The 25,546-nt window shown below is 38.2% G+C and overlaps 1 protein-coding gene across 1 annotated transcript in view; it reads left to right on the plus strand.

The window, feature by feature from the left end:
- GLRA2 (glycine receptor alpha 2) overlaps nt 1–25,546 on the plus strand; it is a 183,276-nt gene that overhangs the window by 36,673 nt on the left and 121,057 nt on the right. The window contains exons 4-5 of the mRNA XM_043458680.1: nt 5,390–5,457; nt 13,753–13,976. Coding sequence (XP_043314615.1) covers nt 5,390–5,457; nt 13,753–13,976 — 292 coding nt within the window. The remainder of the gene's footprint in view (nt 1–5,389; nt 5,458–13,752; nt 13,977–25,546) is intronic.

Below are 25,546 nucleotides of genomic sequence, written 5' to 3' on the forward strand. Positions count from 1 at the left end.
AAAAAAGAAGATTCAAATAACTAAAATCAGAAATGCAAGTGGGGGCATTACTACTGACCTCACAGAAGTAAAAAGAATTATAAAAGAAGATTGTAAACAAATTAGGTAACCTAAATAAAAACTCAACATTCTGAAAACTAAGATCATGGCTCCTGGTCCCATCACTCCATGGCAAATAGACGGGAAAGCTATGGAAACAGTGAGAGACTTTATTTTTTTAGGCTCCAAAATCACTGCAGATGGTGACTGCAGCCATGAAATTAAAAGACGCTTGCTCCTTGGAAGAAAAGCTATGATCAACGTAGACACCATATTAAAAAGCATAGACATTTCTTTGCCAACCAAGGTCCATCTACTCAAAGCTATGGTTTTCCCAGCATTCATGTATGGATGTGAGAGTTGAACTATAAAGAAAGCTGAGCGCCAAATAATTGATGCTTTTGAACTGTGGCATTGGAGAAGACTCTTGAGAGTCCCTTGGACCACAGGGAGATCAAACCCATCTATCCTAAAGGAAATCAGTCCTGCATATTTATTGGAAGGAATGATGCTGAAGCTGAAGCTCCAATACTTTGGCCACCTGATGCAAAGAACTGACTCATTGGAAAAGTCCCTGATGCTGGGAAAGACTGAAGGCAGGAGGAGAAGGGGATGACAGAGGATGAGACGGTTGGATGGCATCACCGACTCAATGGACATTGAGTTTAAGTAAGCTCCAGGAGTTGGTGATAGACAGGGAAGCCTGGCGTGCTGTAGTCCATGGGGTCACAAAGAGTCAGACACGACTGAACGACTGAACTGAACTGACTGAGATAAAATGGACAAATGCCTAGAAATACATAATTTACCTAAACTGACTCAAGATGAAATAGAAAATCTTTGACCTATAACAAGCAAATAAATCTATTGAAAAATCAAAAATCTTCCAACAGAGTTTAGGACCAGATGGCTTCACTGGTGAATTATTACAACACATAAGGAAGAAATAACACCAATCCTTCTCAAACTCTTCCAAGAAATAAAAGAGAAAAGAATACTTCCTAACTCATTCTATAAGGCCAAAATTACTTTGACACCAAAGACAGATAAATACACCACAGGACAATAAAATTAAGGACAAATAACCTTTGTGGATATAGATGCAAAAATCTACAGCAAAATAGTATCAAAATAAATTCAACAGCATAGTAAAAGGATTACACATCATAGCCAACTGAGATTTCTCCCATTAGAAGAAGTTTGTAAAGTTTTTTGATCTTTTAAGAGAGCCAACTTTTGGTTCTGTTGAGGGCAGGAGGGAGGAAGGAAGGAGAGAAAAGTGATATGAGTGATCAGATGTCTATATAGTACTTCCCAGTCAAATTCTCATCAAATTCACTTTGGAGTTTCTTTGCTGATAAACCAATTAGATGAGCTTAAGTAGTGTTAACTCTTTCTGCAGTTTATAGAACACATTCATTTGCTGGTGATCACATCTAAGAATGTGTTACTGTTAATTATAACACCTTAGTAAATTATTGGGCTAAAACACAGATGGGAGGTTGTGTTGGCACATGTCAGGATAACTCTTTTTATTTTTTAACAGTGAAAAACAATGCCATTATTCAACACAAAGAATTTGCAGACATTGTCCCATATTCAGGTAACTTCTATCCTCCAGGTGATTTTATTGGCCTCAGGCATTTTATCCCTCTAGTTAAAAAAGGTGTCCCTAAAGTTAGGCAGTTTCTGCTTCTTCCAAACTCTGTGACCTTGGGAAAATTAATGAATTTCCTTTGTGCCTCAGTTTCCTCATCTATAAAATGGGAGGCATTCAGTTCAGTTCAGTCGCTCAGTCGTGTCCGACCCTTTGTGACCCCACGGACTGCAGCACACCAGGCCTCCCTGTCCATCACCAGCTCCCAGAGCTTGCTCAAACTCATGTTCACTGAGTCGGTGATGCCATCCAACCATCTCATCCTCTGTCATCCCCTTCTCCTCCTGCCTTCAGTCTTTCCCAGCATCAGGGTCTTTTCCAATGAGTCAGTTCTTTGCATCAGGTGGCCGAAGTATGGGAGTTTCAGCTTCAACATCAGTCCTTCCAATGAATATTCAGGGCTGATTTCCTTTAGGATAGACTGGCTGGATCTCCCTGTGGTCCAAGGGACTCTCAAGAGTCTTCTCCAATGCCACAGTTCAAAAGCATCAATTCTTTAGTGCTAGCTTTCTTTATAGTCCAACTCTCACATCCATATATGACTACTGGAAAATCCATAGCTTTGACTAAACAGACCTTTGTCAGCAAAGTAATGTCTCTGCTTTTCAACATGATGCCTAGGTTGGTCATAACTTTTCTTCCAAGGAGCAAGAGTCTTTTAATTTCATGGCTGCAATCACCATCTGTGGTGATTTAGCCCAAGAAAATAAAGTCTCTCACTGTTTCCATTGTTTTTCCATCTATTTGCCATGGAGTGATGGGATTGGATGCCATGATCTTAGTTTTCTGAATGTTGAGTTTTAAGCCAGCTTTTTCACTCTCCCCTTTCACTTTCATCAAGAGGCTCTTTAGTTCCTCTTCCATTTCTGCCATAAGGGTGGTGTCATCTGCATATCTGAGGTTATTGATATTTCTCTCTGTAATCTTGATTCCAGCTTGTGCTTCATCCAGCCCGGCATTTTGCTAGGAATGGGAATGGGAATGGGCATTTCACTGGGAATGGGAGACATGGTAACATGTAATTATTGAAGAATGAAATAAGGCACTTATTGGCATACAGCAAAGTTTTAATATATGTGAGCTCCTTATTAATACATGCATGTGAAAGTTACTTCTTTTTTATTTCCAAGGTTTTATATTCAAATACAAATGATTCTTGAGGCAGTGGCCAAGATTGAAATGATCAGATGCAAAGGGTCAAACTATCCCAGGTGTACAAACCAATGAAAAATACCCTGGTTTGCAGGTCAGAGGATATTAGGCAATGAATCCAGTGCAGCAAAATGGTTGAAAATTTAGGATTTTGGAATCAGAATGATGAGACCTTGAGTCTCAGCTTCTCTAATTACTGTGGCATGAATTTAAGCAAGTTACTTAATTTCTCTAACTCCCAGTTTCCTCATCTGAAAATATTTATTGGAGCACTAAAACAATTCCTTTTTTGTGAGGATTAAAACAGATAACTTTTTAAATGTGCTCAGTACAGTGTGTCAATATGTGGTAGCTTAAAAAATATTTTGAATTCTAGCAGTATACTCACACTGCCATGTACTGGGAAGGATAAAAACAGATGCATGATGGTATGACCCAGCCTTCTAATTGGTTCCAAGCCAGTTGGGGAGGCCAGACAATCAGATAATAATCTACAGTACAAGAGAACCTGCATTTGGATTTTCAAATTCCTCCTGTAAGATGATGTTTCTCTCTTTCCTGTTTCTTTTCCCACATTATTCATTTTCTATCTTGTATATAAAAATTCAGGAAAGTTTTCCACCCTGAATTGGAGCATCTAAAAGGAAATATCATGTTGTGAAGAGAGGAAAAAAAGTAAAGACACAATTTCTCGTGACTTGACTCTTACTTGTTTACTTTATCTCTTACTAGCATAAAAATATATTTGTTATAGAATAAAATTCTACGGCCAAGAAAGAGACTCTTTTTTTTTTCCTTGCTGGTTTTTTTTTTTTTTTCCGAGTAAACTAAATAGAAAAACAAAATAAAGCAGAGTAGGAAGTGACCATGGAAAAGAAGTCATCTTAGCAAATGAGGAATAACAAGGGGATAAACTAAAAAGATGTGGAATATTTCAAAGATGTAGGCTGAAAAATGTTTTGGTAATATGGTGATGTTTATGACCCGATGCCCAAAAACACTTTTTAAAAAACACTATTTTCTCATTAAAAGCAAAGAAGTTAGTTATATTAAAAAGAAAAACAGTTTACTACATCTCTTTTATCCATATTCCTTGTTCCTTCTTTTATCAAAAGTTTCCTTGCCTGGAAATTTACATTAGCTGTTGAGCCCTTCTCTTTTTTTCATTTTGAGAACTCAACATGGACTTAAGAAGTAAAAACATGGCACTCAAGTGTTGCTGCAGCTGTGTTCTACTATCAGCCGTTGAAGGAGGCTTCAAGCCAAACTCCTCCTCATTCATATCTTACCTACTTCTTGCAAACAGAGTCAACTGGGGTGTAGCTTGAGCCAGGATACTGAGCCTTTGTTAAGTGAAAAGAAATAAATTTCCATAGGAGCAAGCAATGAGCGCATAGATGGTTCATGGCAATATGAACTGTTTCATATCTTAGAAAGCATTATGTGGAAACTACATGAGGGCAATAAATATATTGCACAGCATAACATGAAACTGGAGGTCATCAGAAGGTGATTAATCTATTATCAGAGGGCAAAGAGTTTGTGGCTGTACCCTTTGAACATGCCTGATTTTACCTGATCTCTGAAGCTAAACAGGGGCAGGCTGGTTAGTGCTTGCTTGGAGGAGAAAAAAAAGGCAAGAGGAAAAGAGAGTTATTCCCTATGTCTCTGGAGGAAGAAGCATGCTCTTTGTTCAAAGCACATCTAGGATTAATAAACTTCCATGGAATTTTCCAGGCAAGAATACTGGAGTGGGTAGTCATTCCCTTCTCCAGGGATCTTCCCAACCCAGGGATCACACCCATGTCTCTTGTGTCTCCTGCATTGCATGCAGGCAGAGTCTTTACCATCTGAGTCACCAGGGAAACGAAACCTTGCTTTATACTATATTTATTGATGTAACAATCTGGACATTAAGTGACACTGCTGGGTTTATTTCTTTAAGTGAGCTAATCTTCTTTGGTTTTGTATTTCTGTGCATCATTTCTCATTAGGCAGTCACAGGGTATAAAGAAGGAATGGGGTAAATTCAGAGGTATCATGAGAATCAAACTAGACCCATTGATTTAAAGGGTATTCCACAAAAGGAGGTGGGTAGTCCACAAAAGGAGGTGGATATTCCTGACCCATCCACCGTTCAAAATGTAGCTCCATTTGAACTTATGAGCCAGGCTATTTCATCGTCATGTGCACCCACTGTTGACATCTACAAGGTTGATGAGCCTAAGGTCAAAGAAAGCCACTCATCCAAAAGGCAATTTTGATCACAACTATTGACAATGAATTCCATTTAATAGTCTTCAGCTTATATTTTCCAAGTCCAAAACTCTTCAGGGCAAGTTATCATTGCTTAACTGTCATTATTTGAAAGGCTAGTGGGAATGTTATTACTGTGAACTTCTCTGGGTAAAACTTTCTCTTTTTTTTTGCAATCTCACCATCGTTTTAATTTTGTTTACATCTCTAGTCATTTGCACAGATGTTGATGGGGCTGTATTTTTGCTTCAATGTCTATTGCAACATTCTTATTGCGTTCTGCAGGTCCTCCAGTAAACGTTACTTGCAATATTTTTATCAACAGTTTTGGATCAGTCACAGAAACCACCATGGTAAGTGCTACAATGCCACTGGCAAGAGAAAAACATGACTTGATTATGCCATGAACACAACCTGTCAAATTTTCTATTTATTGTTCAACTTGCAGGACCTCCTGTAAATGTTACCTGCAACATATTTATCAACAGCTTTGGGTCAATAGCAGAAACTACAATGGTGAGTGGGACTGAGCATTGAAGCCATCGTGTGAAGGAATGGGATGTGTGATCAAAGAGCACTGTTGTACATTTGTGAGACATTTACTGAGTGCTAATTTCCAAATTCATTCACCTCTAGAAAGCAATTAGTTATACTCTTTCACCTTAGGAATTCATTAGTCAGATATTCATTTGTTTAAAATTCAATAATCTTTCATCCATCATGCCAGAGAAATTTTGGAAACACTTGATGTTTGGTTATATTTAGGTAGAATTATCAGTAATGAGCTGGTGCATAATTAAGGATATTTAAATATTTGCATCTCCAATGTTTCAGAAATACAAATTTCAAAGTTTAGGAGATATTTTCATATAATGGGACACTTTAACATAATCAAGCTTCAGACATGCTACATTTAAGATATATGCCAAGAAGCTGACCTTAAAATACACACACACACACACACACACACACACACACACACACCAATTTGATGGCAATAGAAAGTTGTTCCAAGTCCACAGGAATTACACAACATGCATGGCTCCCCCACCCAAAATAAACATAAAACTAATAAAAACCCATCATATTCTAAGTGCAGACATGTTTCAAGTACATGAAAAAGATTTCAGCTACTTTAAAATTCACCAAGACTCCTTATTGGTGTCAAAGTGGTGTTGTTGCCTGTGACACAGCCTACTAGATCAGTAACCTTATAGTGCTAGGCTATAGTGTGGAGATTACACTTTGAGTGAAATATTTTCTTAGCCTCCATATAATTTAAGTCCACTGACAGGTTCTAATTTTCATGACTATGTAAAGTATGTTGTTGTATTAAGTCCCTTTAGTCATGTCTGCCTCTTTGCGACCCCATGGACTACAGCCTGCCAGGCTTTTCTGTCCATGGAATTTTCCAGGCAAGAATACTGGAGTGGGTTGCCATTTCCTCCTCCAGGGGATCTTCCCAACCCAGGAACTGAACTAGCATCTCTTAGTTCTCCTGCATTGGCAGGTGGGTTCTTTACCACTAGCGCCACCTGTATATGTGAAGTACACAGCTGTATTATTGGATGAGATCAAAATAAAATACAGTTAGTTGAGCTTGACTAAGTACTATGGTGGCTGATGTCCTAGAAACACTCAAGAAATGAAATAATAAGCATAGTGCCATTGAGAAGTAAAAAACCGTGTTCCACTGTCTTTATGAATTCTCTTTTAGACTATTAGGATTGTGTTTAACAAATTACTGTACTTCTTGATATCCTTGATGTTAGAAAAGAATAATTTACCTCAACATTCATTTCCACTGGCAAGCCAGACATAATACAACTCCACCATCCATTTTAATACTATTCGGACACAGCATTGTCCAGAAATGAAACTTTTGGGACTTTGACCATACGTAGTGCATTAAGAATTTTACTCAACTAAGATAGTTTTGATAGGATTATTAATTAGCTCATAAGAAAAGCTCAACATGGAAAGAAGACTCCAGCTTTGGACTTGGCATTCAGTGTCTGTCTCTCCCCTCTTGGTTTTATCTTGATAACAGAGGGGTAGATATTCCAGCCGCCCAAATCACTATCACCAGCTTTACACGATGGCATTCAATGACAATACTTGCACGACCTAATGCTGATTGCATTAATTAGACCCCTAAGTTGCTTTGATTAAATTTCCTCATTGCATCTTACCCTCAATCAAAAATGTAAATATAAACCTCTTCAATGTTCATTAATGCAAGATAAAGCTAAACATTTAAGGAGATGAAAATGATAACTATGGATATCCTTGTTTTCCTGTGTCTTTAAGAGCTACTGAAGGTATTTAATAAATGAGCTGCCTAGGTGCTTCTTGGCCACTTACTAAAGTGTCCTTTGTCTTGTTTCCTATGAGAAAACTTGGAAATCATTGCCCAAGCGTAATATCAGTGGCCTGTCTATTCTGCTCTATGAGATGTATTGAATCGCATGATCAGAAGAATGATGCCTATATGCTTCTTTTATTTTATTTCTTAGCTTCTGATGTAATAACAAACTGAATTTGGCTTTTAAAAAGTATCTTTATTTTCTTCAATTATGGCTCTTGTGTGAAACTAAAAAAAAATTTTTGAAACTCTACCACGCTTAAGTCAAAGAATAAATTCTCATGTCATGTAGGGTAGGGACTAGCAAACATTCTCGAAAACGCCAGACAGTAAATACTTAAGACTTTGAGGACCAGACAATTTTTGTCACAACTACTTAATCCCACCCTTTCAGCATAAAAGCAGCCATAAACAATAGCAAGGAAATGGGTATGGCTATACTCCAGAAAAAAAAAAAAAAAAAACTTTACTTATGAACACAGATTGTGGCCAAATTTGGCCCACAGGCCATAGACTGTCAATTTTGGGATGTAAGGCATCATTATTTAAATAGACATTATGCAGGTGATCATAAGAACATGAGAATTTTTTCACCTTGAAAAGATCTTATCTTTCTATATCTTTTAGGCTCTGCCTAGGTATCTACCTGATGCACCCAGAGAGGGTCATCACAGCCCAAGTTTCCCTTACCAAAACCCTGAGACTCTACTGCTCATGGATATACTCACAAAATATGGCTCAAAAAATGGTCAAAAAATTAAACAGAACCCAATTCTTCCTTGAATTCTTTAGTTGACAAGACATCAGACTCTTAGCTTTTATGCACAGTAATGTATGTAGTTATTGAGGATGTTGATTAGTGCTATGAATGGAGGGAGAATAATAGTTTTGCTTTCCCTATGTTTTCTGGAATGATTTTTTCCCCAAGAATTTATCAGAATTTTGAGTTTCTAAACATGTTGATTTCTCTCATATCCCACTCTTATCCCATAACTCTTGGCAGTATTATTGAAGAATTTAGTTTGGATGTTTGTTTCTAAATAAGAGGCAATAAGTATCTGTTTTGAGAACTCAGCATGACTTTCTTTTGGTGCTGTCCAGTGTCTCCTATTATGCTTGATGAAATCCCACTAAATTACTGTTGTTACTTACTCCCTGCAAAGAACAGGCTCACATAGGGACTCATATTGCCTCTTACTCTTTGGTATATTAGTGATGAAGATGTGTGCTCACAGGACAATATATTTGTGTTATTCTAAGGAATATTTTTATGGATCATTATAGTCATACACATTATTTCAAAATATATACTTCTGTTCATTAAAAGTCACAGGGATCTGTTGATGGTCATTACCAGCTGACCCTGTATTAAGAGTATTCAGTGGGACAGTTTTTTTTTTTTTTTATGATTCCAAAAGACTCATTAGACCAGAAAGGGGTGTATGATGAGACAGGTTATAATTTAGTTTCGGAATGTCAGTTTACCATTTCCTTTTCTTTCTTTCCCCTTTTTCTTTAGCTAGTGATGGCAAGTTAATTTACAGGATCAGGGTTGTATTTGCAAGCCCTTCCTTCCTAACACAAAGGCATAGTTCAGGAATACTGATTGTGTCAGTAAAGGTCAAGAATATTTGCATGCCATCTGCATGCAGCTGTCCCCAAGGTTGGGCCATTAGAAAATGGAGAAGACAAACTCTCCCCAAACCTTCCAAATAACTTCCTGGAAGGATGTGGGTGAACAAAATGTGACTTGAACCTGTGAGTGCTAGAACATTCCCCATGCCAAAGCAGCAGGAAATAGATTGCAACAGCAGGGAGGGGGTAGAAAGAGCTGAAAGTGTACAAAATGTGTCTACTCAGAGAGTATCTCTAGAATATGATTCCAGCTCCCCGGAATCTTCCCCAAATTCCACATCCTCTGCTGGTTACTGCTGCAGGGTTAAGAGTTGTTTTACCTCTAAACTGAAATCATGTTCCCAAAGCACTGGATAAGATCTATGTAGATAGTCCCTTAGGAGAATGTATAGTTGCTCTAACTGCTGGAATGACGTCACAGGCTCCTTTTCATTCTATAGTCGCATAAGCAACTCATAAAGACATGCTAACTTACCAGGAATAGCAGGTACCTACATTCTTTATTTCTAAATTCTTAAGGGAGAACCAAGAATCAACCTAACATTTTGTTAATCTAAGACACAAGGTGACCTTGGTCTCTAAATTAAAAATGCAATGTTAAAACCTGAATTCATCATAAAGCAACTGCTCCTCCCATAATTTCAAATTCAAAGCTAACTTTCCATATTCAAAGCTAGCACAAACTCAAGATGATGAAAACATTACTGCAGTGTAGCTAGAAGTTAAAACCAAACTGCCCTATAGGTCTGTGAAAAATCCACAAAGCATATCTTTGAAAACTTTATGACATAATTGGACTGAAAAATATATACATATAAAATAAAAAGAGAGAAGTAGTGAAGTTTAATATGAATGCAGATGAGATAGAGTGGCAATCCCCAAGTACAAATGCTAGACTAAATATAACAAAATAATTCAATTTAAGGAAACAATCTCTGTGGCATGGGCATAGAATTAGAAGGTACCAAAAAAGTAAAACTTTAGAAATTCTAAATTTGATGTGAAGTAATAGTATGGAATATAGGTACCTGTATTACCTGTGTTAAGAATATATCAAGATTCTATGACTTACACATAGCTTTGAAAAATAAAAGATATATGTATGCATTTACACACATACAGACATGCACACACAAAAATAAATATATATAGATATACATACACATACTTTTTTAATTTAAATGTTTCCATTATCTAATCTAGTACCCAGGGAGTCAATCATAGAAAAACAAATTTTAATACAAGGAGATATGTCATTTATTTGAAGTAGAATCTATCTCTGGAGAGACAAGGCAGTATAAAAGAAAATTCAGTCTGCACTTAAGCATGTCTCTCAATATTTACTTCTCCTTTAATATTTCATTAAACCTAGAAGCAAAAATAAAGACAAAGAAAGGCTACAGAGCAATATAACCATCACCGGTGGTTTGGAATATCTTGAGAAAATAAACCTATCTGTAAATAAACAGAGGCAGTGCATGGATAAATCATATGTCAAATTTGTACCCTACATTGAAAATGATAGTGAACTGAAAGAATCATACGGGCACAGCCCTGGAAGATATTTTCTTTGGCTATCTACTTCTCTACATCCTTGGGTGTTCTTTTCTATTCTTTAAAGTTTTAAGGGTGGAATAATGTATTACCATCATGAACAAAATTAAGGAAAATTTTAATTCCTATACATTATAAAGAAAAAATACTTCCAAAAGATCTAATAAAAGTCTTATTTCATATAATTCCTGTCAGTATGGCATAAAATATATTTTCTCCTCTAACTTTTCCACTTATCCTTGCTTATGAACAGGATAATTAATTTATTTTATATTAACTCTTAGACAATTAGTGGGTCTATTGTGATAAGATAGATTCAGTGCTCTTTTTTAAAGTTCTGATATTGGAAGAAAATTCAAAATAGCAAAGTAGGAAACACTGGAGAAGAAAACTTGTGGGAAAGACTTTTTTAAAAGATGTACATTAGCTGTGAAAATTTATATTGAGATTTTTTTTTAAGTCAATGTTTCATATTTTATGTCAGTAATGTAATATTCTCTGGAATCTCTGGAATAAAAAATGCATATTTAAATCATTCTCAGGTTCAAAGGAGGACTACAGTGATGTTCTCCTGGTGATTTTGTTGCTGAACGCTCACTCTATGACTTTTCATGGCCTCTCTCTTTCTGTTTACTTCCGGGGTAGGGGTCTCCCTATGGCCTAAGAAATTTAACCCATTCATCTCTGTTATTTCCAGCTATCATTACTTCCTATACTTAGAATTTTTCTACCTCCAGAATTGACTAAGAGATGACATCCTCTTCCCTCCTACCTTCTACTGAACCAATCTCATAAACCCTCACACAAAAAATTTTATTAAGGATAATTGGTTCCCACCTTAAAGGAAATAAAAGGGGTAGTTTTTTTTTTCCTTTTTTCCTGCATTTTTTTTCCTTCAGGAAATCTTTAGAAAATATCACAGTTGGTCTATCTAGTACCTATTTATATGCAAATTGGATTATTTTGTTTTCAACAGCCCCTGTTTTGTTTTCCACAAATCACACATTTCCATTCTTTACTCACACAAAACTCCAAAGCTTCCAATAACTCCTGTTGCCAATGAAACACTAAGTGGTCATCTCCTTCCAGTTACTACCCTCTGATTCCTTTGGATAATTCCAAAAATGCAAAATATGTGATGGGGAGAACTTTTAAGATTTTGCCATTCTCTTGGTTCACTCTTGAAGAGAGGGGATAGCCAATGAGCAAATAGAATGGAATGGAAGCTTCCCTCTCAGGTCTGGGAATTTGCTTCGCAGGCCTGGTATCAAGTAAAATGAAGTTGCTCTGTCGTGTTCGACTCTTTGCGACCCTATGGACTGTAGCCTGCCAAGTTCCTCTGTCCAATAATCCCAAATAAAAATCAGCTGATAAAATTTTCCAAGTCAAAAAGTCCTTATGTTGTACAATAGAGAAACATATAGTCCGTCATTATTAAAAATATATTTCAGCTTTTCCTAAGAAGCTAGGCTTTGATGACTGATTTCCAGAAGTTAGTAACTATTTGATTATTAGCATTCTTTAAACCCACATGGGGCACTCTTTCTAAGAACTGCCATTTCCAAAATACTCTACCAGCCTGATTGTCAAATGGCTGTATTATGGGGAAAAGTCGTGGGAATTTGGAGAGTTTAGTGATTAAGGAGAAGGAACTGGATTGATGCTCTTTTATCCACCCTGATCTTTAAATCTAGTTACCATTTTTCTTTTGGCTCTAAAGGGATTAACCAAAACAGACCATCCTGAGATGGTCTCCATTGTACCTGATAGAGAAACCAACCATCCAAGTTTTACCTATGACTGAGTGGGTTCCCTGAATGTGGGACTTCTGAGGCTAAACTGGAAAAGTTCTTAGGCAAACTAGGACATGTTGGTCGTCGTTACAGAAAAGTAAGCAATGACCCAAGATCCAGATGCCAAAACAAAGATGTGGAGACAAAGCAAATGAAGGTGGAAAAGGTAAAGAGAGTAAGATGGGATGAGTATATATTACCCTAAAAGCCCACAGGTGGCAGATGTGGACAACTGTTCGCTCTGAACTGTAGTCCCGCTTGACTAGGGAATACTGTTGAAACCTCTATTGGGTGTGATCTGTCAAGCGAAGCAACGATTTCCTTGAACCTAAAGGCCTTTAAGTAAAACTCCTCCAAAGAGAAGTTACTGCTTCACGCTGATTCATTAGCACAGAAGAAAATTTCCAGGCCAAGTGGGAATGACAGGGTGTATCTGAGTTTCCACGGGGAGGAACACTTTTATCAAAAGGTGCTCAGATTAGGAAAACATGAAAGAGATTTCTGTTTTGATGAAGTATCAAGTCGACTACCGTATATACAACCCATTCAGAGAAATGAGAAAATATTTAAGAGTTTCAAAAGTAAGTAGCTGTAAGGGAATTATCTTGTCAACTTGAAACATCTTAATATTTATGTTGATGAATTTAAAAAATACTGCCCCATCATATCAGAGTTTTATAATAAGATTTCCACTACAAAATTACAGAGTGGCTTTTCTTCTGCCCAAAGCATCTGAGAAGATTGAAAACAGAGATCATGTCATTCCTGATTTGGAAAATAAATCAGTTTTATTTGACAATCTGCCATCACAGACTGACTGCTATACTTACCACTATCTCTTTCTACAGCAAAATTGGATGGTTGTTATTTGTTGTTTAGTCGCTAAGTCGTGTCTGACTTTGCAACCCCATGGACTGTAGCCCACCAAGTGTCTCTGTCTGTGGGATTTCCCAGGCAAGAATACTGGAGTGGGTTGTCATTTCCTTCTCCAGGGGATCTTCCTGACCCAGGGATCAAACTCACATCTCCTGCATTGCAGGCAAATTCTTTCCACCCAGAATGATTAAATAAAAAGTCAACCAACTCAGCTTGTTCCATTAGTGTTTTGGTTTGGTTGAGTCTTCTTTCTTTCTCCTGTCTGTTCCCACTCCTAATAGAACTGAGTGGTTTATTTTGACCAAGATATACACAGTCGGGTTTATTCAGATACCAACATGGCACACATCAAATCAGGGAGAAGAGTGAGGGGAAAATATGTCAGAGTGGTTGATAGATAACTCTTATGCATGGCGTTTCTGTAGGACTACCGAGTGAATATTTTTCTGAGACAACAGTGGAACGATTCACGGTTGGCATATAGCGAGTACCCTGATGATTCTCTGGACCTGGACCCATCGATGCTGGACTCCATTTGGAAACCAGATTTGTTCTTTGCCAATGAGAAGGGGGCCAACTTCCATGATGTTACCACTGACAACAAATTACTTCGCATTTCAAAAAATGGCAAAGTACTCTACAGTATCAGGTAAGCTTCCTTCAGCTACCCTCTGCTCCCTTTTCCATTTTCCTCCTGGCCTAGAGCCACCTGATTCTGCAGGGCAAGATGGATATGAATATTATCCTTTGTGGTCTCTTGTTTATTGTTTTAAATTAAAGTCATTGAGCATGCCAGTGGTTCTCATTGTCTCAGAAGGGTAATCTTCCACAACCAAAATATATTTGGTAGGATGTTGGTTAGGTGGTGGTATCCTATAAATGTCTGCACAAATATGTTTTTTGATTGATTCAATAAAGGAAGTGCAGGCCGTTTAGTTCAATTACTACTGAGTAAAACATACAAGCTTTTGTATGTTTCATTCAACATACATTTCATTTCAAATAATTATGCCATTCTATGGCATTTAACCACACACAGACACACACACACACACACACACAAAGATTCAACGGTTCAGTATGGTCACTGACGGCATACTTAGAGCTCAGTGAATGGAAAACTGGTTCTAATCTCAGCTCTACTTCTAACTAAACATCTGACCTTCATCTGTTAACTTTTCTTGGGCTTGAGCTTGGGACAGAAAATTCCTCAGATGCATTTTTACTTCTGTATTCAAATATAATCTTTTCCAGAATCTTTATCACCCTATGATCAAAATAATCTCTCTTTTGTGAACCCTAATAATAGTTTTTCTGTGAATCTATAAGGCTCTGACTTCTTCCTACCCCATATTTTGGCCACTTCTATATACAAATACAGCACAAGAACATAGATTTTTGGAACCAGATAAATCTAGAATTAAATCCATGCTTTGCCACTTGCTAAGTTACATAAGCTATACCTTCAGTTACCTTAATTGGAAACTGGGAAACACTGTATCTCTGAGTATTCTTGTGAGAATGAATTATATACAGCAAAGGTCAGCAAATATTTTCTATAAGGGGCAGATAGAAACTATTTTAGTTTTGCAGGTCAGACTGTTTCAACGCTCTCACAGCTCCTCAACTCTGCCTTTATAGTACAAAACAGTCACAGGAAATACTCAAACAAATAGATGTGGCTGTGTTTCAGTAAAACTTTATTTACAAAAACAGATGATAGACTAGATTTAGCCCTTTGGTCACAGATTGCCAACCGCTGATATAGAGTATATAAAAATACTTGCCACAGTTCCTGACACGCATGGTATGTTCTCAGTAAATGACATGATGGCTCTTTGTATTTTAAAATTAACATTCTTTCTAAATAATAAGTCCTTTAAAGTCAAGATATTTGGATTTTCCATCTTTTATATCCCCTCCCAAATGGCCAAGACTGTGTACTGTATATGAGAGATATCAAATATATTGAATAAATATTGACATTTTAAAGATCATTTATAGAATCCCCTTTCTCTCTAATCTTACTATCAAAAAACAAAGTGGACAGCAAGTATCTTTGCAAATGATTTTCACAAGTTTGCAGACTTACCACTCACCACCACCAAAATTGTATTTCACAACTCTATATACAATTTGGTTCTGTACTGTGCATTCCATTCTTAACCTAGCAATTTCACAGCTTGCTGATAGTGGATAGCTGCAATGTCTTTTGGAAGGAAAGAGGCTGCTCATTTGTAAAAACTGGCAAAGTCACTGCTTTCACAAAGAATCAGGGAGACTTCCCCTACTTTGTTTTTAAGGAATTTATCTTTATTTTTATAATTCTTTTAAGGAAACAGAATATTCCACACAGTGATGCATTTGGGATAAGATGCAGTATTGGGCACGACCTAAGTTGATGTGACCTGATGAAATGGGACATGCATAGAGCATGGTGCTGGGAAGGAGAGTTATAAAAAGCAGCAGAGAGTATCAGCTGCTCCAGCTAACCCTCTGGGCCTTGGGTGGCATTTGCTCTAGTAAATACCTGGCATCATGCACTGCTGAAATAAAACTAGCTTTCTTTTCCTTCTGTTCTATAAAGCCCTTGCATTCTAGAACCATGAAGAATATAATGTTCATCAGACTAGATCCAGAGGCAATTCTTCTATCTCTGCTTCCCAGTAGGCTCTGAAATACCCCCAACAATTGTTTGGGGTTGGGTGGAGTTTGTCCTGTGACAGACTAGTTTCGACTTTTCCTTCATGGTGGGTAGTCTATGAAATGAGGGGAAAGACCCTTGGTGTAAGAGAACTGGGCATACAATTTTAAGGAAACATGGCTCTTGGCAGATTTGAACTGCAGGAATCTAATTATTTGCCAGGAAGGGTTTTCAGTGAGCCAGACACCGTGCCGGGCCTAGAGATCCAGAGCTGAGTAACATGTGGTCTCTGCCCTGGAAGGGCTCCAGCCTAACAAGGCAGGCACACATAAGATAATTTAAGTAGCAGGAATAAATAGGAACAAGGGAAAGAAAAGTGGCTCTAACTCTGCAAACGAATTCTGTGACTCAAATATTGTTAGAATTTGGGGGTTGGCACCTACACTCCTGTTTATTTGAGTCACTTGGCCCATCTTAACTAGAGGGTAAGGAGGAATTAGTGCTAATACATGCCCAGCTACAGGTTCAACTCAAGTTTAAAGATCAGTCTCTGATGTCTAAAAGGTGCTGGAAAGTCCTCGCTGACATTCCATTAGGAAAGACTTTCTCTCAATTCTCAGGTTTACAAAGCAAATGCCCGCAGGAGAGGGAACATGTTGTCCTCAATTCATACTAAACTATAAAGAACTGACACGAGATTTTCTTTCAGATAGTAGGTTTAATGTCTGTGAAGAATAGTGGAACGAGCATGTTGGATGCCTGAGAGGAAAAATCAGATAGGACAAAGAGAGTTAAGAAAGATACAAGGAAGGGATACAACAGAAGCACCAAAGATAAACTCATGAATTGCCTCCACCTGACACATTTTAATAATTACTTCAACATTGGTCCACATTAAAAAAAAATAATGTCCTGTGGTTATGCTTTGTATTTGAATTTTCCTGAAACCTAAAGCATATGGATAGAAGCGCTGCATCCAGGAAAAATTCTACACTTTCTTAATTTTGTAGGAGCAGAGGTAGAATTAACTCTGCATGGAGACCAAAGCCCAAGGCTTTGATGGCCAAACAAAACACAAAGAGAACTATGCAGCCAGTGACTTTATAACAAGCAAGATCACACTTCCCACAATGTAATATATCTGTTAGTCAGAAGACAAAAGTTTAAAAAAGGGAGTGACAGTAGACCAGAAATCCATAAGTGTCCTGCAGATTCAAATACCTGGAGTACCTGAATAAAATTTAAGCAATATATACAGTGATGCAGGACATAGTCTCTGTTGGTGAACAAGTGTCAAATTTGTTTCTGTCTACTTAACCTCTGATTTCTATTTTTTAATTATTCACTTCCCTGACATATTTGATCTTACCCCGTTTTGAAGCTTTTCTGTTGACCCATCCCATTAAGTACTGACCATTCTTGACCAAAATGTAAACAAGGACACACATCTTGCTTTCTACAGTCTCTTCAGAGACACTCAAATTCTAAATTTATATTACTTAAAAAGGCCAAAATCCATAATGAAATAAAGAAGTGAGCCTCGAGTATCATACATATTATTGCTCAAATAATATTTACTGAATCAAGTATAGTAAATTGTAGTAGAAGTTAGGACATCATAGCATATGGTGTGCAATATGAAAGAAAAAAGGAGAGGGTGAGCATTTTTAAAGAGAAGCAGCTGGTCTCAAATGTCCACAATGTCTTTGCTAATATCTGTTTTCTTCCCTTCCTTCTCATTGCTTCTAAGAATTTTCTGCTAGAATGCTGACTTTTATAGATGCATAGGATTTTTTTTTTATTTGAACATATTACCTTGCAAAATATTCTTGTTTTACTGATAAGGAAGTGACTTCTTTCAAAAGTTAGATGAGTTAAAATAATGGAGCCCATAAATAGGAAAGCTCGGACAACAATCAAAACTCTGACATCTGTTTCAGAGCTATCATCTCCTACCTCACATTAATTCTTCATTTACTCCAATTCCAATTTAAAGACACAAACAAATATGATTCAAAAGACATATGGTTTTGGAACAAATCTTTTGGGGACTCAATTTTCAAAGGACAATTAGAGGAAAGAGGTAAGATTTAAGATGTGAATGTAAAGTATCTTCAAATTTCACAAATGACCAAAAAGACTGTTTAAATTCAAGATGCCACAATTTTGATTTTGTGTTTGTGCTCAGTCATGTCCGACTCTTTGCGACCCCATGGACTGTAGCCCGCCAGGCTCCTCTGTCCATGGGATCTTACAGGCACGAATACTGGAGTGGGCTGCCATGTTCCACTCCAGGGGATCTTCCCCACCCAGGATTGAGCCTGAGTCTCTTGTGTCTCCTGGATTGGCAGGTGGATTCTTTACCACTGAGCCACCTGCGGAGTCTTTCAAATAGGAAGCTCATTTGATAGTTTTATGTAGCATGTATAGTTTATATAGCATATCTACTTTCAGAAAAAATTTACTATCCTGGGATCCTGGAAAAGGAAAGGATCCTGCCTGGTCTCCCGCATTGCAGGCAGACGCTTTACCCTCTGAGCCACCAAGGAAGCCCTATTCAATTTTTAAGGACCATCAAAGAAGCAGATTTTATATGTTACTCTAATATTGTGCATAAATTATTATTTTTTAATTTATTTATTATTTTTGTCTGTGCTGGGTCTTTGTTGCAGTGTACAGGCTTTTTCTAGCTGCTTACCATGGGCTCTAGAGCACATGGGCTCAGTAGTTTGGACGGTGGGCTTCTCTAGTTGTGGTGCGTGGACTTAAGTTGTCCTGTGGCATGTGGGATCTTAGTTCCCCAACCAGGGATCGAACTCGTGCCCCCTGTATCGGAAGGCAGATTCTTAACCACTGGACCACCAGGGAAACCTCCAGAAATTCTTCCTTATATAACTTAAATCATATTTGCTACAACTTAAATCAGTCTCTTTTTCCTATATTTGTTAACATGATAAACAAATGGCTACCATTTTTATAAGGATGGAGGGATTACATCACTGATTTTGCTTTCATAAATTTTCACCACACCAGAGTTAGTGGACATATGTTTGGTCACCAATATTATGTTGCTGGTTTAATTTTACAGCGTGTAAAATCAGCACCATGAAGTTCATGTTGCAATTTTCAGTTTGCTGCACAGTTTGAGGCCCCTCTTCTGAACTTTATGATATTGAATGCTATCTTGGTTCCTTCTGATACTATAGTCAACAAGGCTTTTAGAGTTAAATAGCCTTGAGCTAGGGCCTCTGGCCTCAGAACTAACTGTGTGACCTAGGGAAAATTTGTTCTCTCTCTGAACCTCTATTTCCTCAGCTTTGAAAAAGAGATGATTTGCTTAAGAGCTTTAGTAGAATACACTATATGCTATATGCATAGATAGTAAAAAATGGCATTGCCCTCCGCTCTGGGGCCCTTGGGATTTTCTTGTAATTTCATGATTGTGCTTTCTGTCCCAGTCTGTAAGTCAAAGAGTAAACTGACCAGGATAGATCCCCACGATTTCTGGACATTACTGTTTGCCTTCACTGTCTTCTTCTTTGACTGATCCTGTAGCTGGGGGTCTTATGCTATCTGCCAACTTGCATAGAGTTCTCCAAACAATAAATAGTTCTTCGACTGTTCCTCCACAACAGTACTCCATGTCACCCTCGTCATCAACTTAATCTGACCTGAAACTTACTCCTTTATGGTGTTAGAGGTGATTTCCTGGTTAATTCCTTTTGATTCAATTCATAAATCCAGGTTCAGTGTCCCACCATCCCAGTAGTATCTGAGTTGTCATGGAGAACTCTTGGGGACTGACATGCCTTCTCTCTCTCTCTCTGATGATAGATTACATGCAGCAAAGAGAGGAGGTGAAGTGTAGATTTCTAGACAAGTATCCAACCGTGCTCCCCAAATAATCCTGTCTAATGACCTGTCTTTTATCCACACACATGAAAGGTCAGCTTTTCTAACATCGCCTCCTATTCTTGACTCATCCTATGGCCCGATGCAAGAACTTCAAAGATTCTAACTTCAGTTATAAAATGATTGTTATGGCACAGGAAAAAAAGAACATTCTTTATTTAGATGTCAGAGCTGAAAATGGAATGCACAGCGAACTAAGACCTGCCTAAATGTTACCAATGGTGATACTTTGATTATCTTACTCTCAATTTTGATGAGACACATAAGCCCGTATTTTCTATTAGAAGGCAGCTATGCAAAGCTGTGATTTCTTCTCTCTGTGCATATTTGGACCATGTTTATCTTTATATCCTATAATCCAGGCAAAATTACATTCTCATTTTCCAACTCTGTGTCCAAATCCTCATTAGTTTTGTGACTTGACTTAATGCAGTAATTAATGACTGTAACATAAGCGCCCACATCGGAATTAAGCAGTGAGGCTTCAGAGAAATGCTGGAAAATACCATGGAAACCACGATTCCCTTCTTCCTAGAGGCAAGCAAGGTTAGGAGGCTGGGAGGCGCTGGCATGCATATACGCTGGTGGCTTCAGCAGGAAACTGAGCTAAGTGGTGCAGAGGGTGCACTTTTGGAGAGTGGGCCTCAAAAAAGGTGCAGCTGAGGGTAGAAGCATTAAAGTCTAGAAAGTATGTTCTGTACCTGACAGATTCTCTTACAACACGAGAAACTGCACTCTTGTTTGGGTTCAGAAATACACATACACTTAAGGGCGTAATACTGGTTCAAACACAACAGAGTGAAGATCTTACCCTTGTTTGAAGGAAAAGAGGAATTATGCAATGAAATACAAGGCAGGCGGCATGACCACGTGTCCTTGACTGTTTACCTGATTGGACTAGCAATAGCAACCGGTAGGTTATCCTTTTTTTGGAGGTAACTTTCCACTGCATTAATATTCATTTGAGTTTGCTCTGAAAGTGATGGTGCAAAGAACAGAATACCAAGAAGGTAGCTTAGGGCACAGGAGCACCACACTTCTTCCATCATTTACTGTATCCTCTAGGCTCAAAGACTAGCCTCTCTAAGCCCATCAGTTTATCATTCTGAGTCTCACTTTCCTTACTATAAAATGAGATTGAACCAGGAGATTAGAGGAAGTCTGAGGCTCTGTCTTAAGTCTATAATAATTTTCAAAATGATCTCTTCCTTCCCTAACTACAAGGTTCCTTTGGGATGAGGAAAAATGAGTGGGTTCTTCATATTCCTTAGGGCTTGGGAGACAGCAATAGGAGATTCTGAATTGTGAGGCCTATCTCAAACTACTTTTGGATCTTTGAACCTTCTTCTCCCAAACTGAATATCTAACTTCTGAGGAGAGGAACCTGACTTTGGAGTGGGGTAGGGAAGGTTAGACTACTTGCTGTTTAAGAGGCAGCCTTATATTCAACATATAGTTTGCACAGAGACTAATACTTAATACTAAGCTCCCTACTGAGAAATTTCCCAATCGCAAATTAGATCATGCATACTCTCTGATTCAACCAGCAGGAGTATCCAACAGATATTATTTTAGAATGTGTTCATGAATTATGGGTTTATATACTTTCAGACAATTATACAAAGATGGTTGACTGAGATAATTATCATCTGGATATGTAGACTGAAGGAAATCACCTAGTAGATTTGAACCAGTAGAGTTCAAGGGCTAGTATGCCATTATTCATCACCTGCATTTTCTTATGACAGGAACCCAAAGGAAATTCAGAGGTCCTGGTGAGCCTGCTCAACTTATGTTGATGTGTGCTTCTGCCTGGTCCATAGTGCTGCTTTTCAAAGGCTTCCTGGATGGCATTAATCCCAAAATAAACACACACAATATTACCACGATGCTCACGAGACACACGGATTGCTTTAGTGCATTCTCATAGTACATAACCCAAAGGAAGGACATTCCCATTTTAAAATGGGAAAATATTGTCCAGCCTCAGAAGTCAGCAGGCCCCTATGTTAGCTGCTTAAGAGTCAGCTAAGGAACTGTACTCGGTTTCAAAGTGTTGTCTAATCAAGAATGGACTATCTTTCCATCTGACCAATACTTCAGTCTCTCTTCAACCTTAGCCGTGGAGAAACAGTGGCCAACAACTTTGCATCAGTTACTACAACTGAACATGTAATGCAGGAAAATGCTAGCCAAGTAACACAATTTTGCTCTCAGCTGTCAGTTGATAAAAGTTACTTTGGTTTTCTTAAAATCACATTGGCAGTTCTTTTTATTTTTTGCCAAAAGTAAAATAATGCCAAATAAAACAGTAAGAGAATTGCTATACAATGCTATTCCCTCTTTTTTCAACTCAGCATCACCATTAAATAGCTGTGAACTCAGACAATACACTAACCATGGACAAGTTAGTTCTCATTATTTTAATGTGCAGGTTAGTAACATTTTATTTTCATGAATATTTGGTATATAAATAAATATTAGCTGTTAAATGACTGAAATTTAAAATGTAACTAAAATGTGGGCAGAATTGTTGATTTGAATCTTTGATCATCTGAGCTCTTCTTTCTGATGGTGTTCATTGTAGCCCTCTCCTATTCAACACCTTGAAAACATTTTCGTTCAGGAAGCATCAGAGCATTTGGAAAAGTTTTAGCTGCAGATTTATCTGCTGCTCTCAAGTTGAATCCAATCCATATTTGGACCTAATTAACATGGGCCCACCATATGTGTGCACATTTTCCGAAGGGACAAGGCACAGATGGGAGCAGATATTGTATTTTTGTCCTTCCCAGCTAGCATTGCTGAATGCATATGGGTATTTTCTGTGATGCCTTTATGTTTGGTAAACATAGACCTTCCTAGTCAGCTACTGGTATTTTAGTCAGGGGAGAGGAGCAGAATAGCTGATGAACCAGCACTGTTGCCATTCACTCCCTGCAAAACCCAAGGTCAACATGGAGAAACAGGTCTTACACTTATTTGGAATTAACTAAAAGGATAGACTAATAGCAAAGCTTACTACCAACCTTGGGTTTAGTTTCAATCTTAGATAAAATTGAAGAAATGATTTCTCACCAGTGTCCTAGCCACATGATTTTGAGCCCTGTTATCCATCTAGCTTCATCCCTCCATTTGATACTCTTAATATCAAAGTCTGCTCTTGGGGATGCTGGTAAGGAACCTGAGAACCTCTCAACTCATATACACAAAGGAGGAAATGACTAACAGTACTTGAAACACTACTCTCTCCCTAGATTTTCATCTTAATAGTCAGGGAAGCCTTTAGCTAAATGTCTATTATTCCATTATGAAAGTGTTAGTAGCTCAGTCATGTCTGACTCTTTGGGACCCCATGGACTGTAGCCCACCAGGCTCCTCAGTCCATGGGATTCTCCAGGCAAGAATACTTGAGTGGGTTGCCATTCCCTTCTCCAGCAGACCTTCCCAACCCAGGGATAAGAGTTGGGAGGAGTTTGATCAGGACCATGCCCTGGAATCTTTCCAGAATCCTAATAATTTCCACACCATGACTTTTCAACCTCTACTTATATAAACAGTCTTACCAGGCAATGCCACATCTGCGCCTGCCTGGGGACCAGGGGAACGGCTTAGGGCTGGAATGAGCAAGACCGTCTCTATGCTTCACATGATGAGCAAGGTCAAAGTGGCCATTGCATTACAGAGCTTTCCGAAGATGAGCTTAAAAACTTCATGCCTTGCCTGCCTAGCCAAACTTGGACCGATTTATTTTTGTTCTCTGTGGACAAAGATCCTTTTGTGGGTACCTTGAGTTTTAATTCAGAATCAAATAATTATTGTAAGTCATACTTCCCTGACAGACCCAAAGGGCCCTCTCAGGGTTTATATCTGTAAGATAGGTTATCCACTCTACCTAGTCAGTGTAATGAAAGGGAGTAATGAAAAGCCTTTTAGTTGACTGAGTTCAGCTATGTCTGATTTACATAACCTGGAACATTCTTTAAATGAGAATTTGAAAACAACTTTAAAAAGATGAGTAATAATTGCACAACTATTGGAATAGACTCCATAAAAAGAATACATATATACACACATATATATTAATATATTAGTAATATAAACTATGATCCCTTCAAAGAAACGGTTATTTTAAGTGTGTGATAAGCATGATGCCCAATAAATGCTTGCCAAAAATTGCTGAATGGATATACTAGATTATACCACAGATGGAGTTCTGTTTAACATGAATCCCTCCTGACTAAAGACATGGAGCTGGTCTCCCTCCATGCTCTGTCCTCATCCATGACCAGTACCAGGGGTTTTTATAAATCTTTAGTTGGGGATCATCCAGTGAATGTTGCAGTCACCACCCTTACTTTCTTTAAAATTTCTCAGTGACTCTTGGGGATATTAGATTTTCTAGTCAGAGACCAGAGATAGCACTCTGATACACTGCTACTGCCCTGAGTAGAGTCCCACTACCTACTTTTGCACACTTGTGTGTGTTAACAAGCATCTGGTTTGGGTTCTTCTCTGTTGCACCTTCCACTCTTCTCAGCAGCTACCCCAGTTTTTTTCTAGCCATACCTACCATATTCTTGGTTGCCAATGAATTGACCTTGTGTGTTCTGCCTTGCCCTTAGCAACATGCCTTTCCCTGGTGACTGAGGTTCATGACTAATCTCCCTTACTGTCTCACTACCCCTGATCCAGTCATTTAGAAGTCTTCTTGAGCCTAATTGTTCAGACGAGGTTTCAAGTAGAAAGTCTTATTTTCCAAAGAGAGTGCTGATGCCACTGAAAAAACCACAGACCTCTTTCTAAATCCCTGCCTATTTCTCTTTCAAAATGTTCTCCTCTTAGTCCATCATATGGACAGTAACTGAAGTCCTCCTTGGGACATGCTGAAGTAGAGCTTCTTAAAATGTGCTCCACAAGATCAGCCCAGCATTAACTGAGCTATTTCTCAGGAGGGCCTGGGAATCTGCATTCCTACCAAGCCCCTCAGATGATACCTACATCGACCAGAGTTTGAAACCCACTGTTCTAAAGAAGACTCTGATCAGACAACTAGCCTAATGGTATCTTTTAATCCAATGACCACTCTAACTCCTTCCCTCCATCTCCCCATATGTGTGGGTTGTATAAATGATGCATGTCTAACTTGACTTCTAACTTGCTCCAGGCTAATTTCACTTAAGAAGGACACTCTTGTTTAATACATGATGCATCCTGTCAAATCTCTCTGGCATTAGAATGTCACATGGTTCAGAAATTTCCAAGTACCTGAGAGGAAAGAGTCAATAGACCTACACGACCTACACTGTACAGTAAGGCTGTCCTTAACATTTTAGGAGAAAGAGTGAATAGTGTTCTAGGATGTGGTATGACAAAGCTCTACAGGGGCAACAAATATATACCCAGACTGCCAGAAAGTTCTAATTTTAAGAAGCATTATTATTTAAACTTAAGGCTTTCATCACATTCAAGAGTGGAAATTCACCTATAAGAGGAAATTTTTATCTTGGTCACCTTCACTTGCAGTTTAGAATCATAGAAATTTTGAGCAGGATGGAGTTGTGGGTAAGGAATGAGGCTCAGAGATACAGTTAAGGTCAAACCGCTCTTTCTCTATAAGCCTGGTCCACCACCCAGGCCCCTGGATCCTCAGTCAATGATGC

Source organism: Cervus canadensis, chromosome X (assembly GCF_019320065.1).
Source record: "Cervus canadensis isolate Bull #8, Minnesota chromosome X, ASM1932006v1, whole genome shotgun sequence".
In the NCBI taxonomy this organism is placed as follows: domain Eukaryota; kingdom Metazoa; phylum Chordata; class Mammalia; order Artiodactyla; family Cervidae; genus Cervus; species Cervus canadensis.